The 17,583-nt window shown below is 37.9% G+C and overlaps 1 protein-coding gene and 1 pseudogene across 1 annotated transcript; both read right to left on the bottom strand.

The window, feature by feature from the left end:
* Positions 1-796: 796 nt before the first annotated feature.
* On the bottom strand, positions 797-3,389 carry LOC134663220 (uncharacterized). Its single transcript, XM_063519608.1, has 2 exons — positions 2,329-3,389; positions 797-2,225 (listed from the first exon to the last, which is right to left on the bottom strand). The coding sequence occupies exons 1-2, from the start codon at positions 3,102-3,104 to the stop codon at positions 848-850; spliced, it is 2,154 nt and encodes a 717-aa protein (XP_063375678.1). The 5' UTR covers positions 3,105-3,389; the 3' UTR covers positions 797-847.
* Positions 3,390-4,331: 942 nt separating this feature from the next.
* Positions 4,332-17,583, bottom strand: part of LOC134663177 (uncharacterized) — a 34,235-nt pseudogene continuing 20,983 nt past the window's right edge.

Below are 17,583 nucleotides of genomic sequence, written 5' to 3'. Positions count from 1 at the left end.
CAATAAAAAATTGCGAACTATTTAACGGTGACAGACTGTTTGGTGCAACCGAGTCTTATTGTCCAATAAACCCTTATTCTTGTAGTGTGGGACTTAGTCAATTTGTGGGGTTCCGTAGCTCAAAAGGAAAAAATGGAACCCTTATTTATAGGATCACTCGTGCGTCGGTCTGTCTGCTGTCTGTCCGACCATCCCCCCCCCCCTTTATCTCCGAAACTACTTGGTCTAAAATTTTTAACAAAAAAAGAAAATCGTTCTTTACTTATAGATGACAGGAAAACCTATTAGAAATGTGCAGTCAAGCGTGAGTCGGGCTTAATGTACGGAACCCTTGGAACGCGGGTCCGATTCGCATTTGGCCGGTTTTTAGGGTTTTTCTAATTTTTAACATTATTTTGTAGGTAAGTTTTAAAATTTGGAACTGAATGATTTCGGGATAAGTAGTGTTTTTATTAGGTTCTTTATGTATGACTTGGCCGAGGAACTTCAGTGCTCCAGATAGAGTAAGAAGGGGTAAGTCACGTAGGTAGGTGTAAATAAAATATTTTTTTACAAGGTTTAATGTTACGGTTTAATTTTATTGAGCAATACTTATAAAATCACATAACATATACGACACTCTCCTTCTCTTCATTCCTTTTTGATGTCGTATGCATCGTACTATCAAAAACATTAACGTTGTAACAATGAACTATACTCAAAAAAAATCCTTTTTTTTTTCACAATTGAATATGTCCAGTTCACAACAAATTTATAATTTAACAATATTAATATTACGAACTAATAAATATCCATGACTCTCTTTCACCTAGTATTGCGATATACTCGTTGCCACTTGTAATTATATTTATTCTTGTTTTATTCCTTGATTCATATATTTTTCAGCAGCTTTTCCGATAGCGGCCGTGACCCTTCCAGTAATCTCGTGAAGATTTTCATTTGATAGATTCCATGAATCTACAGAACGCTTTGAAAAGAAACTGGATGTTTGATCGTTAGGTCTAAAGCTGTTAGGGTACACTATCTTGTGCCGTAACACTGCCTTGATAATTAATGCCCCTACATAACATATGAAGTAAACGCTAAAATATAGCGGCAAGTAATACAGCTTTTTACCCAAGTAATAATAACTGTATCTGTTGACACGAGGCATCTCCGTCGTCGTCGTAGTTGTTGTGGTTGTGGGATGATGATGATGATGATGGTAGAAATCATGGTCGTCGAAGTCGTGGTGATATTTGAAATCCCCGGGGAAGTCATGGGGAAATCCATGATCGTCAGAAGGCGGACCAGAATTGTCCATATCGGGCGCTGCAGGCGGTGGCATAATTCCCATATCATTTCCTTCGTCATCGTTGCCATGATATTTATTAAAGATTAGCTCGGGATAGTCAGGTCCTTGGTAAGAAGGCGGTCCGTGGTGGTCGTAACTTGGACTTGGTGGAAGGTCGTCGCTGGGGGGAGCCTCAGGCTTTTTATAATGGTAACCGTGGTACTGCGGTTTATCCATTACAGGTGAATCATCTAATGGCATCACTGGTTTATCATACGAGTATCCCTTAAATGGTTTTGATAAAGGCGGCAAAGTCGGTAGGAAAGGTTTAGCAGGGGGTGAAGGTGGTTTGTATCGGTAGCCTAAATCCATGGGTGGACTATCAGAACCGCCATCATCACTCGGTGAGTCGTATGCCGGTGTTTCCACTGGAGGTTGATACTTCGGAGCTGAAGGTTTAGGAACTGATGGGGGTAGTGGAGGACTTGGGGCGGCAGGAGGAGCCGATGCAGGATTCGTATCAAAGGAAGCAAAAGGTGGAAATGATTCGTAGCTGTCGGGGACAGGGAAATTGTCGCTGGTAGATGGTGGTGGAGGAGGTGGAGGAGGCACCAAGTTTGCAACTGACTTTACAGGTGGAGAATTGGCGCTAGAATCCTGTTTTGTATTTAAATTACCATATCTAGATGGTGGCAAATACGGTTGCGCAGGGTTGTAACGATCGATGGGCTGGCGTGCCGGCATTACTTCTTGAGCTTCTCCTCGTACTGGATTTGTTATTTCATGAAAGTTGTCCAAATTCGTAAACATACCATTATTGGTCTTCTTGTTGTTTGCAAATGATTTTTTTACTTGGAAGGGTTTTAAATTTATGTAGGGAAAACGAATGTTAGGTTCAGTACGAATTGCCCTAGATTCATTCTCGGCTCCGTTTCCGGGATTTGTTCCAAATCTGTAACAATTAAGAACGATATTAGGAAGGAATGAAACAAGAAAGAATTAACATACTATTTATTAAAGTTTACGGAAAATTTGCAAAAGTTTTTCCAACTTACCCAGGTAAAGCAAAGTTGTCATCCATCACGTCTTCGTTTTTAGTTTTATCTTCTTTTTGGGGTTCCGCCTGGGAGATCATAGTATGAGTATTTGTTTTATCATTCTCAGCATCAACAGGCACTTCTTCCCACTGTCCAGCAAATTGATTATGCTTTTCACTATCGATCACATGCCAGATATCCTCTACATTGCTCAACTTTGGGGCAGAGGTTGTGGTAGTGGTCGTGGTGGACGCCGTAGTGGGCGTTGGAATGAATACTGGGGCAGCATCGTTGTTGCCGTACAGATTATTATAAAGAGCAAAATAATCAGTCATATCAGGAGTCCTCGCTTTCAATTTGTCTTCGTCATGTGTATTACTGTCCGGTGCAGCATAATTTACTTCAGGCGTTTGCTCCAGGACGTCGTCGGGCACATATATCGGCTTCTTTGTTGTCGTAGATGACTTGGATTGTATTTTTTCTTTCTCCAAAAGGTTCCTCAATGATTTGCTATAGCTGTCTCCATTATGAGATTCGAATTCGGCAAATATCAAATCTGGCGTTTCCACTTTGGGCGTAGTGGTCGTCGTGGTACTCGAAGCGTTTTGGGGCGAATCCATCCTCCGCATCCAGTTATGGTAATAGAAGGGCGCCGATCTTCCCTCGTCGATCTTCAGCGCGGCCGGCGTGCGTGGCGAGGGAGTCACTACGTACACGAGGGGACCGGGTAAGTTTAGCGAGTTTACATAATATAAGCACACTATAAAACTAAAATACACCGCAGTAGCAGCCATTTTGTTTTATTCCTTCATCTACCACAATTTTACTACCGGTCCGTCCGGATGCCAAATGAGAAATGATAGAATAAGAGGACACTGCTCGGTACCATATTCACCGTAGTGATAAGGCGAGAGTAAAATTGTGATAATTTTTTACGGTACCCTGGAATGTGGAGCACCGCGCCTAAGGCACGATCCCGATGACCACAGGCAGCGTTATGATTTACACTATTAGCAATCCAATTGATGTCACGAACAACTCGAACAAGTGAGGTCGAGCCGAAGAAAGTGTCACAAGCTTAAACATGAAATATATAGGAACCTTCCTAACAACACATTAAATACAATTTTTTATAACCACTCATGTGGTAGCAATTAAGATACAACATATAAAGATATATTTTTGTTTACCCTCTATAAAAAGTTTACCTTAAGTATATGTGTTTACTTTTCGATTTATAGGTACATAATAATATTTATTATTCTACTAGGTTCAAAGGAGACAAATACTACACAACACCAGTCGTATATGGGCGGTTTTTTTTTATGTTTAACGGATATTAAAATGGATTAACAACTTCCCTGCATTTCCATTCGGTTTAATTATATCATGGGTGATGGGAGTCATGGGAGTGCCACGAACGAATCTGAAAAATACGAGGAGTAGGTTATATCGAGATTTGATTGTGCGCTCATGTGTATTTAAATAAGAAGGCATAAAAAATGCAAACGATCCAATAATTATTAAAATGCAATAATTGGTAGGTAAAATAAAAATACAGTTATTTATGTCCTCAATTTGTATTGCATGTAGAATATGAAAAACATTTCCAATTGTACATGTTTCAGTAGGTATTGGTTATTAATGTTATTATCGCATCGGCTTAGGTACTATTTGGTACCTACTATTAACAAAATGCGAGATAGTACCTACGTACTTATATAGGTACCCTTCAAGAGATCTAAATCATTTCTAACTATACTTGAAAGCACTCAAACAATCGTTTTTATTGCTAGCTTAGCTCATAAAACAGGCAGTCTGTATAGCCATTCGATAGTCATTCCAGGCTTATTGAGACGCTTGAATAATATACCACATAAACACCGCTTTTTTAGGGTTTCGTACTAAAATAAGGAAACCTTACGGTGCGACTGTCTATCGGTCTATTTGTCACAGTCAGGCCCGGAAAACCATTATGCAGTATTCGGGAAAGACATACGAATTAATAATAAAAGACGCAATAATAATTAAATTAAAATAATTTATTATATACATTAAAATAAAATCTCTTAAAACTAAATTTTATAGGTTCATTCATAAATTTATCCTACATAAAATCTCATCATTATCCTATTTTACTGTCATTTTTCTTTACATTACTCGAAATGCTTTCGGTTTCGGTATAGGCTGGGTTTTCCACTCCGGAGTCGCTACCGCCATCTGTGTTGTCGAGCGGTAATTTAGTCTTCTGATCGTCGGACACTTTAGGCGTGTCATTCGTGACGTTCGCAGGTGCAGTAATATCAGTTTTCCCAGCGCCATCTGGTACCGCTTTTCCTTTATCCGCTTCTAAATTAGTGTCGCGATTTTCCACGTCGGCTACAGCGGGCTTTTTCTTGCACAGGTCGTTCTCGTCCCCCATGGCACTCTTTCCGATGTAGAACTTGTTGAACAAGAAATAAATGCATCCGGTGACAAATGTGGCACATGCGAATATTTGGTACGTCGGCCTCGTGCCGAAGAACTTCATGAGATAACCACCGATAAGACTTCCGGCTCCTTTACCTGTAAAGAAAAAAAACTGTAATACAACGGCATATGGTTATTGGTTTGGCATATTATTCATTATAGACAGTACTGACTAAGTCGTGTTACATATCCATCATTCAAAACAGAAAATGGTTTTTCAATTATTTATTATAATTAATCTCTACCTACGTATATCTACGTACTAGGACGAGGTGCATTCCAGATCTAATTGTCAGAGCCTATACATTACAGTTTTTTCAGTTGCAACAATAATTCAACTTATCTGCATCGAACAATCTCATTAGGACAAATAAGCCGTATAGGTGCATAAGTATGTGGAGTTAGTGACACCATTTTACTTTTCTTGGGGATTTCAATTCCAAACCAATTCCGATAAATTATACTATAGTGGTTGATTTGATACGAAGTTAATATGGTCAGCAACGGACTGGTTGAAGACTTCGCTACACGAAGCTAATTTGTGTTATGTAAATTAAGTAAACGTCTAATATAATTATAAGCTAATAGTTTTAGTCCCAGAACTCAGACACTTTCGACTGGAAAATCACCGCGCAACTTGTTTACCAACTTCTTGAGATAAGTGGTAGACCTGTTATACATATATGTATTAAATACACATATATTATTTATTTATTACTATTTGCACATATATTATACTTTATAGTGTTCGATTATTTTCCAGGTATAACCAGGTATATATAAGACACTGATGTGTCGTATAATTTAATCCAGTAGGTTGATGCACAGACGCCATAGAGGCCCAGCAGCCCCGCCTAAGCTACCTATCAGTCACGGCCGCGGAGAACGACAGCGATGACGTCACGGACTCCAGCGCTTCGAACACGGGGCGTAGGTTGTAGACACGCTAGCACCCTGTCATGGCTAGATAGTAAGTGCGGACGCACCGACACCGTAGTAGATGCCACCCAGCAGCCCCTGCACGGAGGTGTCGGTGGTGGTGGACGAGAGCCGCGCGGCGTACGTCACGGCCGCGGTGAACGACAGCGATGACGTCACGGACTCCAGCGCTTCGAACACGGGGCGTAGGTTGTAGACACGCGAGCACCCTGTCATGGCTAGATAGTAAGTGCGGACGCACCGACACCGTAGTAGATGCCACCCAGCAGCCCCTGCACGGAGGTGTCGGTGGTGGTGGACGAGAGCCGCGCGGCGTACGTCACGGCCGCGGTGAACGACAGCGATGACGTCACGGACTCCAGCGCTTCGAACACTAGGCACAGCCACGGGTTGTAGATCAACGAGTAACCTGAAAATATTAGGAAACCAATTAGGAATTGCCAAAAACAAATATATGGTAAGGTATCATTCTGATGAAACCTTATTTAATTGGATATTATATTTGTTTGTATACTTATTACTTAGATACAGATAGGTACCTAAGGATACCTACATTACATACATTATTGAAGACTACGTTGACTTAAAATTGTTTTACTTAATATTGAACGTACGAGTAGTTTCGATTTTAAATAAACTTTAATTATACAGTCTAGATATAAGACCTTAATATAAGACATTAGAGGAGCAGTGGGCTTAGCACGGTAGCAGTTATCACGCAATATGGTATAAAATATGTGAATAAAACGTTAGTTACCGACGATTTTATCATGCATACTATGGTAGCAGACGATATATGGAGTTATCCACATTTGACAGCGGTAGATGACAGAAGACAATTTGCATAACATGGGGGTTGGATAATTTGACATATTATCCCATTTTGACAGTTCAACTTAGTTAATTTTATCTAAGTGCTTCTTAGGTGACGATAAGCCTTGTCGTGAAAGCAAAACTAGTGAATAAACCTATTACAAATACAAATTACAGGTAAATATCCGTTTTTCTATGATTATATTGAGAGTTATTAGTTACAATGTTCCGCTTTATATAATATAGTCAATATTTTATTTGCAGGGAAGTCAAATTTTATTATTCCTACTCGCGGCTGCTGTTGAAGAAACAAAGCGTCGAAAAATCTCGTGCATAGCTTTAAGAAACGCTTGCAACCCGTTTGATATGCCAGACAAAGAGTTTCGGCATATTTACAGAGTGTAAGGAGTTTGCAGTGCATTTATGTGCCGAACTTAACGCAGAGTCTCAAAACGGTGATGGATTACCAAAACACCTTAAAGGTAAAGCTTAATAAAATTGTAGTGTTTCTTTAAAGTTAATATGTATTCCATGTAAGACAGGCGTCTCAATGCTACTAAACTCTTAAATACTATCTCATATTATAATTGTAAAAATTAGTATGTTAAGATATTCTGTTGCACAATCTTATACTTACTAACAGAGGTTACTTATTTAAGCCACTTTTTACCTCAACATTCATATCCTAACCTAAAGGGGAAAGTCTACTTACCTAGGTACAAATATTACATCTATGTTCTTATTTGTTTTAGGTTTTAACAGTATTAGCTGTAATACTGGTAGCTGATGGCAACTACCAACGCGGGACTAGTCAAGATGATGGCTTGTCCATTGGCCAGACTACTGTAAGTCAATACCTTTCTCGAGCAACTTGCACACAGAAGGTAAGTTCTCTTGAGCACTGAATTAAGTACTTACTAGACATAAAAAACTGTGACGTTCCACTAGGCGTGTCTTAGTAACTATTTGAATAAGTATGAGTGTGGCTGTATTGTGCAATGAGATAGGTAACTATTGTTTGATAGTTATGTTAAGTAGTTACTGGGTCTAGGATACATATTGTTATTCTTCATATTCAATTATTCATTATGTGAAAAAAACTGACAATCACAATATAAATTCCTGAAAATCTACCATGTGTAATTTTAAGTGAAATTGTATATTGTGAGATAAATAAATCATATCATATCATATCATAATCTGGGAATGCATTTAAGGTTTAACTAAGGCATCCAGTTCTAGTTCTAATGTGCTGCATTGTTGACAAACATACTTAGTCATATTTTTATTCAAAAAAAATAATACAGGCCTATTGCTTGATGACTAGCGGAATGCGCAGCAAGCAGCAACCTCGAGTCTAGGACAAAACTTAACTTTCATATTTTTGGTGTGCATCAGTAAGCGTTCATATTGCTCTTCACGAGACTCCAATGGATAATACATATATATAAAAACTAGCGGATAATATATATAAAAACCAATGGATATTATTCCCCGAAATGGTCGTTCCCGTCGATTAGTTACTAGTAGCTATATTTTGGGTGCAAATAGCCTGCACTCATGTGAAAATATTTCATTCATAGCTGCCACATGAACCTGCTGTTACTTATTTCCTTATTTTTCTTCCAGAAAACTTCTCGTGGATACAGGGGGAAATTAAGGAAGGCGCTCCCCGAGGACTTCCTAAGCATCATGCACAAAACCGGCTGTTGTTAAGAGCCCATCAACCTGCACACTAGCGCCACTGCTAAGTAATCGTGATTATTTCAATTTAACGAAATATATTTAAAAAAGGGGGCCGCTACGCATTGTATCTTGTATTAAAGTACCTTTTGAATACTCGTACATCAAACTAGTTTCTATGTTGCTGGATTCGTCAATCTATGCGTCCAAGTTAAAACGGCCGTTTTTGTTTTGAGTTTATAGATTGACGAATTCAGCAACATAGAAACTAGTTTGATATATTCACAAGGTACTTTAATACAAGATACAGTACGTAGCGGCCCCCCTTTTTTAAATATCTTTCGTTAAATTGAAATAATCATGATTATTTAGCAGTGGCGCTAGTGTGCACGTTGATGGGCTCTTGAGAATGTGCGCGTGCGAGCCAGCTTAATAAATACTTATTTCGCCTATAACCAACTATGTTTTACTATCACACAAATACCTACCTAATCTATTTACCTATTTTTCTATGGTCAATCTTCATACAAAACAGCATTCCCCGCATGTAGGTGTCGCTTATTCTTATTTTTCATTTTAGCGTACAAAATCTGTCACTGTTACTACTTATAGCTTCTAAACGTATTTAATCCGACTTTCATATATATACACTATAGTATAATTAAAGCATTTTAAGCACGTTCTTATTTAAAGACGCATCTAGTTAGTCTGTGGCGGTCAAAAGGTTAAATAAGAATATTCCTAAATGCTCTATTATGCTATAAGTCTACCTACTTTAGTAACTATAACTACGGTCAGACAGAGTTTAATACTCTAATAATTAATGTTAAATTTTAAAAAACTATGTTAAATCCATTAACAACAATGTCAATATTCTCGCGGCGTTGGCACTGTTGTCAGTCTTCTATGTTTACTAGGTAAGTTAAGAGCCCGTCAACGTGCACACTAGCGCCACTGCTAAATAATCGTGATAATTTAAATTTAACGAAAGATTTTTTTAAAGGGGGCCGCTACGTATTGTATCTACATAGTATTAAAGTAACTTTTGAATACATCAAACTAGTTTTATGTTGCTGGATTCGCCGATCTAACAAAAACGGCCGTTTTAACTTTGGACGCATAGATTGAAGAATCCAGCAACATAAAAACTAGTTTGATGTATTCAAGAGGTACTTAAATGTGACGGAATCTATGAAAAGGGACCTTATTGTCGATGGCGCTTACGTCATTATTAAAGATGCTCCGATATAAATATAATGCCGCGCGATGTAAGCGCCATCGACAATAAGGTCCCTTTTCATAGATAATGCCCCAAATACAAAATACAGTACGTAGCGGCCCCCTTTTTTAAATACCTGACGTTAATTTGAAATAATCACGATTATTTAGCAGTGGCGCTAGTGTGCACGTTGATGGGCTGTTAACAATATCGGCTCTGTGCTGCTGGAGAGAATATTATAAATGGGTAAATAACACAACTATTGCCAAAAAGATAAACCAAGTTTATTTTCACATTAAATTATGGTATACAAACAAATCATTAATTGTCGTCCCCGGTGCGAAAGTGCCCATGATGCTAGCAACTTTTCAACGCTGGATTACTATGGGCAGCTTTTGCACCAGGAACGGCTCGGAGCGAGGGCCGTAATGTATAGGTATACATAGTAATGACCTGAAAAGGGAAAAAGTGTTTTGGTCTCAGACACACTCAGAGTACTCAGACAACGATATAACCGGAGAGTTAGCCACGGAAATAGGTACTTATGCAATTTATAGAGCAACGTAATCCCTCTAGTTAGTGTGCCATACTAACATTATTAATTAATCCGGTCGCCTGGCAGCAGTTCAGCGGTGGGTGTGAGAGTGGTTGGGCAACAACGGAGTTGTAAAATCAATTGAAGGTGTGCAATTTATAGAGCTCTGTGTTTGGTGTGATATTATAGCTAATTATGTATTTAATTCAAATATAACAATGCCAGGCGTTTTTGCTTTACGTATATAATCCACTCGTACTTTTCGCAATCGTACTTTTTGTACTCTGTCACAGAATAAATAATAGTACTACTCTGTTCGATTACGCCTAGGTATGTGTTAAGGAAAAGTAGAAGACATATACAACTATGCGTGAAGCAATTGTGAGTCAGGTGGAATTTGCTCATGGTCTTCCTGCAGGCGCTCAAGTGGTTTGTGTACTTTCATCACCTGACACTACTATTCCCCCAAATAAAACGCCTGGCATTGTTATATTTGAATTAAATATATAATTCGCTATGATATCATTTTACAACCCCTTTGTTGCCCATCCACTCACACACCCACCGCTGAACTGCTGCCATGCTGGATTAATTAATAATGATAGTATGGCCCACTAACTAGAGGGATTTCGTTGCTCTATAAATTGCATAAGTACCTATTTCCGTGGCTAGCTCTTAGACTAATATATATAATATACAAATACTTAAATACATAGAAAACATCCATGACTCGGGAACAAATATCTGTGCTCATCACACAAATTAATGCCCTTACCGGGATTCGAACCAGGACCGCGGCTTCACAGGCAGGGTGACTACCCATTAGACCAGACCGGTCGTCAAAACATATATATGTACTTACATAAGAGAATTTGGGACGTTAGCCGCGTACCCTGCCTCGTTTCCAGCCTTGGCCACCGGTGGACTTGATCACTTTATCTTTAGTGTATGACATATATTTCAATTTATAAGAACTGAAACAAACTACTAATGATGTCGCGGGGTAAACTATAAAAATACTAACGCGTTGGCCACATTGCGCGACTGGCTCCGGCTAAGGCAGGGAAGGCTAGATGGGAACGAAAGGTCCGATCGCTGTGTCTCGCTACAACCTATGGTTGTCGCCTTAGCCGAAGCCAATCGAGCAATGTCATGGCCAAGCCGTAAGGCTAAAGGCTTCGTCACACAGGCGCGTTTTCCGGGCGGGGCGTTAGCGGGGCGCGCCGCTTTTACATATAAAACGTTCACGCCCCGCCCGGGAAACGCGCCTGTGTGACGGAAACTTAAGCGTATGCTGAGACGCAGGCGACGTAGGTCACGCAGCGCAGCACAGAGCGATTTTTGTAAAGTATAGAACGTCCTTTAGGTACGCACACTCCAGAGTAAGGACGTTCCATACTTTACAAAATCTGCTCTGTGCTGCGCTGCATGAACTGCGTCGCCTGCGTCTCATAATACGCTTAGCCTAGTGGCATTATTCATAAAAGTGTTACTGCCCTGAATTAGCTATGAATCGTTTGTCTTTATCTGTCATTTTGACTTAGATAAAGATAAGATAAAAGATAGTTTATTCAAGTAGGCATAATTACAATGCGCTTATGAACGTCAAATAAAGCTAGGTAGACCGGCTCCCTTATGTATTTGAAAGAAAGGGATAAAAAATTATTTAACTAAATCAGGTCCGTAAAGTTTTATGAATAAGGTGGTAAGTACATATCTTGTCAAATAAAAATGATATTTTTGATAAAAGTTTTTATTGCCGACTATAAAGGCCCCTGTACACAATGGGCCATCGCCGGCCAAACCAAGGGACGCAGCCATGCGGTAGAATGAGATAGCAATATCACTTGCTCCCTCTAACGCATAAATGCGTCCCCCAGAATGGCGCATTGTGTACTGGGGCCTTAACAGGCAATTAATACCTACTCATAAAAACAATTTCTAAGAAAGCCAAACACAAATTTGGTTGCTTTATATATATCAAAGAGTTTCTTTGCCCACATCCTGCGTCCATCATCAGATATTCGGTGGTACCATAATATTGCGTTATCAGTTATCACCCAACTTAAATAATGTATATTAAGTTTTAGCTCAATCGAATAAAGAGACGTGGGGTCTAATTTATCTTATAATATGTACTTGATACATACATTGCAACTTAAAGGTTTGTTAGAAAAAACCTTTTAAATACCACTGTAATAGTTTCACCTACATATGCTTAACAAATAAACACTTTTACTATTGACTTCGAAATGCATGGACGTGCCTGCTGAGAAGTGTGTTCCAGGCAGAAAGTCAGAACTTTTTTTTGGCGCACTCTCTCGTTCTATAGCTAAATATTATGACTATCCCTTTTCTAAATAAGTCATTAAATAATTGAGGCTGCAGATTTTAGTTAATTTCTATCGTGTCCTCGATAACTTGAGTGTCCTCCAATATGTTATGACTGAAACAGAAACAAATAGATTAGATGAGGTCATGATTCTATAGTGGCGCAGGCTAGTACAGAGGTTCATTTGCAAATTATAAGAAATTAATGTCATTTTTAGAAAGCTGTCGTTTTTAAGTCAGGGGGATTTTATAGTTTCATTGGTCCGATTTCGTTTCGACTGAAAATAAATTAAATTTTGTTCCAGTAACTATTAATCCGTTATTTAAAGCATTTTTGTTATTATTTTTTTATTAAAGAGTACCTATTATGTATTAAAGTGTAGTCTATGCCACCTGCGGCATAAAAACATACCAATGAACATCTTATTCAACAATATTTGTCTCAGTAGTTAAGCTTTTATGCTAGGGTAATACACGACACAAACATACCCACACACATACATACATACCTACATACATAGGCTGCTAAAATCATAATTCTTCCCATTGTCACGTATACAATCAAACCACTTAGGGTATTGCAAATGAAAACATTTAAAATAAGAGTACCTACTTAAATCTTTCAATTAAACTGCTGGCAATACACACTAGGCTATGCCTGCGCAGTTTAGCATGTACACTGTACAGTTCAACTGCACAGGTAAAGCCGGTTTGGAAACTGCAGTCGAATGCCTTTTTACCTGTGCAGTTAGACTGTACATAAAAATTAAATATTAATAATATTTTATCCTTATGTCTTAGATTCATGGCACAAAGTGTGGTGGTGTTTTTCTTTTGTCAATACACTTGAATTCTTACATACAAAACCAGCTTCTACAATATTCAGACAGGGTAAAAAAACAATTTTGAAAGTGAGGTCTACGGGTTCCAAAGTTTTTAATTGTTGTTACAATCATTATGACCTTTTTCTGCAGTGTGAAAAAAATGTCAATTGGTAGTTTAGTAGTGTATCTTTCAATGTTGTTAACTCTAGTTTACCAAAAACAAGTATAACAAACTAGAACTTTCTAGTTAGGTAATTAATCTACAGTTGGATCAACTTTTACAACATCCATTGTTGCCATGACAACTTCATGCAATTATAGTAGTCATAGAACAGTTTTTAACAAACTTTTGTCACTTAGTAGAACATAGTCATAGTAGAAGATCAGTGTCAATAGTTTTAAATGGCACAATAAACTCTTCATGATTTTAGTTTAAGAAAGGTGTACTTACATCTCCAATCCTTGATTCTTCTGGATCCATTTTAGACAAGCCAGTTCTCCCGGTAATTGGTTGAGTTACCGCTCACTGCTAGCGGAGCCTGGGTTGCTGCCACATTGATTTTTCTAACTTTGCAGCTCAATTAACGACAAGTCTGACAATAAAAATAGAATTTATAGATAATTGACACATTTAACAGCTAAATTGTATTCAGTGATGACTTGATGACCCTACCTGCAACGGTAGTTAGAAACTGGATTTGGGCTAATATCAACAAGATAAACAACAAACATTAACACATTAACTGCCAGCGACTCACTAGGGGAGTTCACTGTTCGTAGGCGCTTTTTGCTACATACGGTTTTTCCCATGTTATCGGCTACACTCGTAGCGCGTAGCTCGCGCTGGCACTGAATGTTTTAAGTAATGCTAAGTTATGGATGTTTCTTGTGTCCATACTACAAACTTTGCTTAGTTTGAGATGAGGTTGATCTGTATTAATTATTAGCATAGTACTTACCGACTTCCATGCCTGCTGCCACTGATGCCACTGATCTGTACGGATCGTGCTCTCATAGAACTTGAATGCAGCACTGCACTTATCTCTGGCTTCCGAGAGGCTCATGGTCCTCCCTGTACTCCCTGTAGGCGAACAGGGGATGCTGAGTTATATATTTTGCTAGCATTTTCTTCTGCGTCAAAGAATCGACTGAAAAACATATTCATGACAAAATCAGTTATGATCAAACGAATTATAACTTTTTCTGTAAATAAATTATTGGTTTTTAGAGAAACTTACATTATGCGTGGCATTTTCTTTAGATTTCACAGCAAATCAGTATTTTTCTTCAACTTGGTTTGTATTCTGATATTTTCACTGATCACGCGCGTACGCGATGCTTGTCAATGTCAAATTATTGTCAATTGACTCAATTGTCAAACACGATTATCCGTGCATGTTATAATGTAGGTCAATTTGTATAAAGCTGTCACTCATTTAAACACTTTTCAATTTGGAAGTGTAGTAATAAAATTGACTATTCATGTTCAAACTATGTCCGACACACGTCCGACATATGAATAAGGGCAGCCATTGAATAGATTTTTCATAAGCTCTACGCATAGACAGTCGTGGTCACTATCGTATGATAGTCGATAACTTTATTCAATATCGACGTGGTAGGCTTATCGTAGCTCGGGGCCATGCTCAGCGATATGACAAATTTACCAATAACGTTAGAAGACAACGTATCATACCACGTGCAATATGATACGCCCGTGCTAAGCCCGTGGTGGTTCTTACAAAAATCTTGTTTATTTTGCCTAAGGTGAGTGAGAGTTATAATCATTATTAGGTACATACTTACATCATATATTTACATAATCAGATCGCAGATTAAATAATAATATCTGGGAGACCGAGTTTTGCTCGTTAAACATATAAAATCTCTAAAAATAGCGTTTTCCCAGAGCTAAGACCTAGCTTGATCGATTTTTCGCCCCCTAAAACGCCCATAATCCATATACTAAATTTCATCGAAATCGTTAGAGCCGTTTCCGAGATCCCCGAAATATATACACCGTGTTTTTTTTATTTCCGTTAATTTCAAGGGTGCATTCCTGAGCTTAAATCAAGTAACTTTCTCAAAGACACCGATATTCTAATTAACTCCATTTCGGAGATAATCAATAATTTATTTTTTTGCTATAAGGCCTCTACAAGCGTGTACACTTGCCTTAGGGCCGGTTTACATATTGATTAGTGTTTAGAATGAGTTCATACATTTGCTACTAAACTTAAGTAAAATCTCGGTCGATCGATGTTCGAAATAACATTTATATGTCACAGATTTCAATTGTTTGGTTGAGTTAAATGTAATGCCCGTGTTACAACAACGCTATATGCTACATTTAATTAGTTTTTAAACATAATTATTTTTTGTAAAAAAAGTAAAAAAAAAAAATTGAAAATTAACTATGCCATTTAGTTCTCTTAAACGTACTTAAGTATACCCCGAAGTTAACGGAATTCAATAAAAACACGGTGTATATAAATAAATAAATATGCAAGAATTGCTCGTTTAAAGGTATTAGATAGATTTCTCGTGCTTCTTACTTATAAATAGGTAAATAAATCTGAAATCCTCGCAACCCGATGCATGATTGTACTCGTGACAGTCGTGACCTAGTGACCCTTACCCTTGAGAACAGCTCCATTACAATAAGTATGGTTAGGCATACCAATCAAAAATCCTACTAATAATATCTTTACTTATTCAAGCTACGAATAAATAGATAATTACAAAAAGACGAACTCACCTAGCAACCTGATAGCGTAGAAGACGAAACCAATAAACAGCACATTCGCGTGTCCGAGGCGGTGAATGATGGGCCCAGAGAGCACCAGGAGCGGCAGGCCGGCCACGCCCCCCACGGTGATGGTGATTCCCATGAGCGAGCGCGACGCGCCCAGGTCCTGGAGCAGCCAGAATAGGAAGCTCTCGATGTACCCCCATGCGGTGCCTGCAAATTGACAATTAGCCTCTAAACAGATGACATTTTTCGATAAAACTTTTATATTTCCTGTAGTATCTATTTTGATTAATGTGTTGTATGTCCTAGAGTTTAAGGTGTATATTTGCATGCTACTATGTAGTTAATCATGTGTTACCAAATAACAATAGCATAAGAACCACTGTACCATGTTTATTGCAAATAAATGAAATCGAAATCTAAATCTAATCTGTGAAAGATGTTGTATCTTAACTCTTTCACATAAAAAATGTGATTAAGAATCAATCATTATATCATAATTCATTATTCACAGATCTCGTAAAAGTGAAAAGATGTGAAATTCTGCCGCCGGGCCGAGAAAAGAAGCGCGATATAGCATAGAAACAGGCACATTAAGGTAGCTCTAGGTGTGTGGATCAGATGTTATCTAAAACTTCATTTATTTGCCTCAATAAAAAAAGCTCAGGCTGGCCCCAAGGCCATCAGATAACAGATAAGGCAAGGATATCAGATTTTTTTTTTTTCAATAGGTACACACAAAATCTCTTGTCAGTATACATTCTCATCATTATAATTTTATTACGTAGCATCATATTTACGTGTGTTAAGTATTTAAACATGTCTTTAAAACATAAACATCATGTTTCGGTAATTAGAGGTACCTAAATACTTAAAACACATCTACTCATAAGCTTAGAATGCATTTAAAAGTAGAAAAATTACCGTTTTTTTTAATAGCATCGGTCGCAGACGTTTCTACTTGTTAAAAATTAAATTATGAGTAGTATAGGTAGCACCATGGACCTAGAATATTATTACGGACGTAATAGTTTCGCTAAAACACAACTGTGATTCCATCATCCACCAGTTTCCTAAGTATGCATTTACGCGTGACACACACACATTGACAGTTATCTCTGATGCGCTCATCCACCAGTTTGCCGTCAGACGGATCGAAACGTCATTGAAGTAAACTTGTCGAAGAAAAATATAATAAAATACATATACGTAGTTAAATCCTGCAAGAATTGTACCGATCGAAAGAAAAAAACTGACGGAATAACTTTTCATCATTTTATCAGTTATCACGTTATACGTTAAATCACGATATTTCATTGTTTATAAATTATCAAACTGCAAAACAGGAGTGTGACCAGTAATTTGAATAGAGTAATTTCCCGAAAGTAGGGTAATTGATGCCCTTCTTTTTAAATCATTATGTTAAAGAGATAATTTAGATAAATGGCTAAATTATTGATTGTGCATTTCAAACTAGGTCGGTATGGTAATTTCCCGATAATAAGGAGATTAAAGACGCTTACATATATCAATGTTTGATAGTTAACGTTTGTTTGTTATGTATATTTATTTTTTGTTTAAACCCAGATATGTTTCAAGTTAAATGTATAGTTAAATATATACCTAAATTAAAATAAAAAACCGGCCAAGTGCGAGTCGGACTCGCGTTCCAAGGGTTCCGTACATTAAGTCCGACTCACGCTTGACT

Source organism: Cydia amplana, chromosome 4 (genome assembly GCF_948474715.1).
Source record: "Cydia amplana chromosome 4, ilCydAmpl1.1, whole genome shotgun sequence".
Taxonomy (NCBI): domain Eukaryota; kingdom Metazoa; phylum Arthropoda; class Insecta; order Lepidoptera; family Tortricidae; genus Cydia; species Cydia amplana.
The sequence above is the reverse complement of the archived record's forward strand: the minus strand, read 5'-3'. Positions and strand labels throughout refer to the sequence as shown.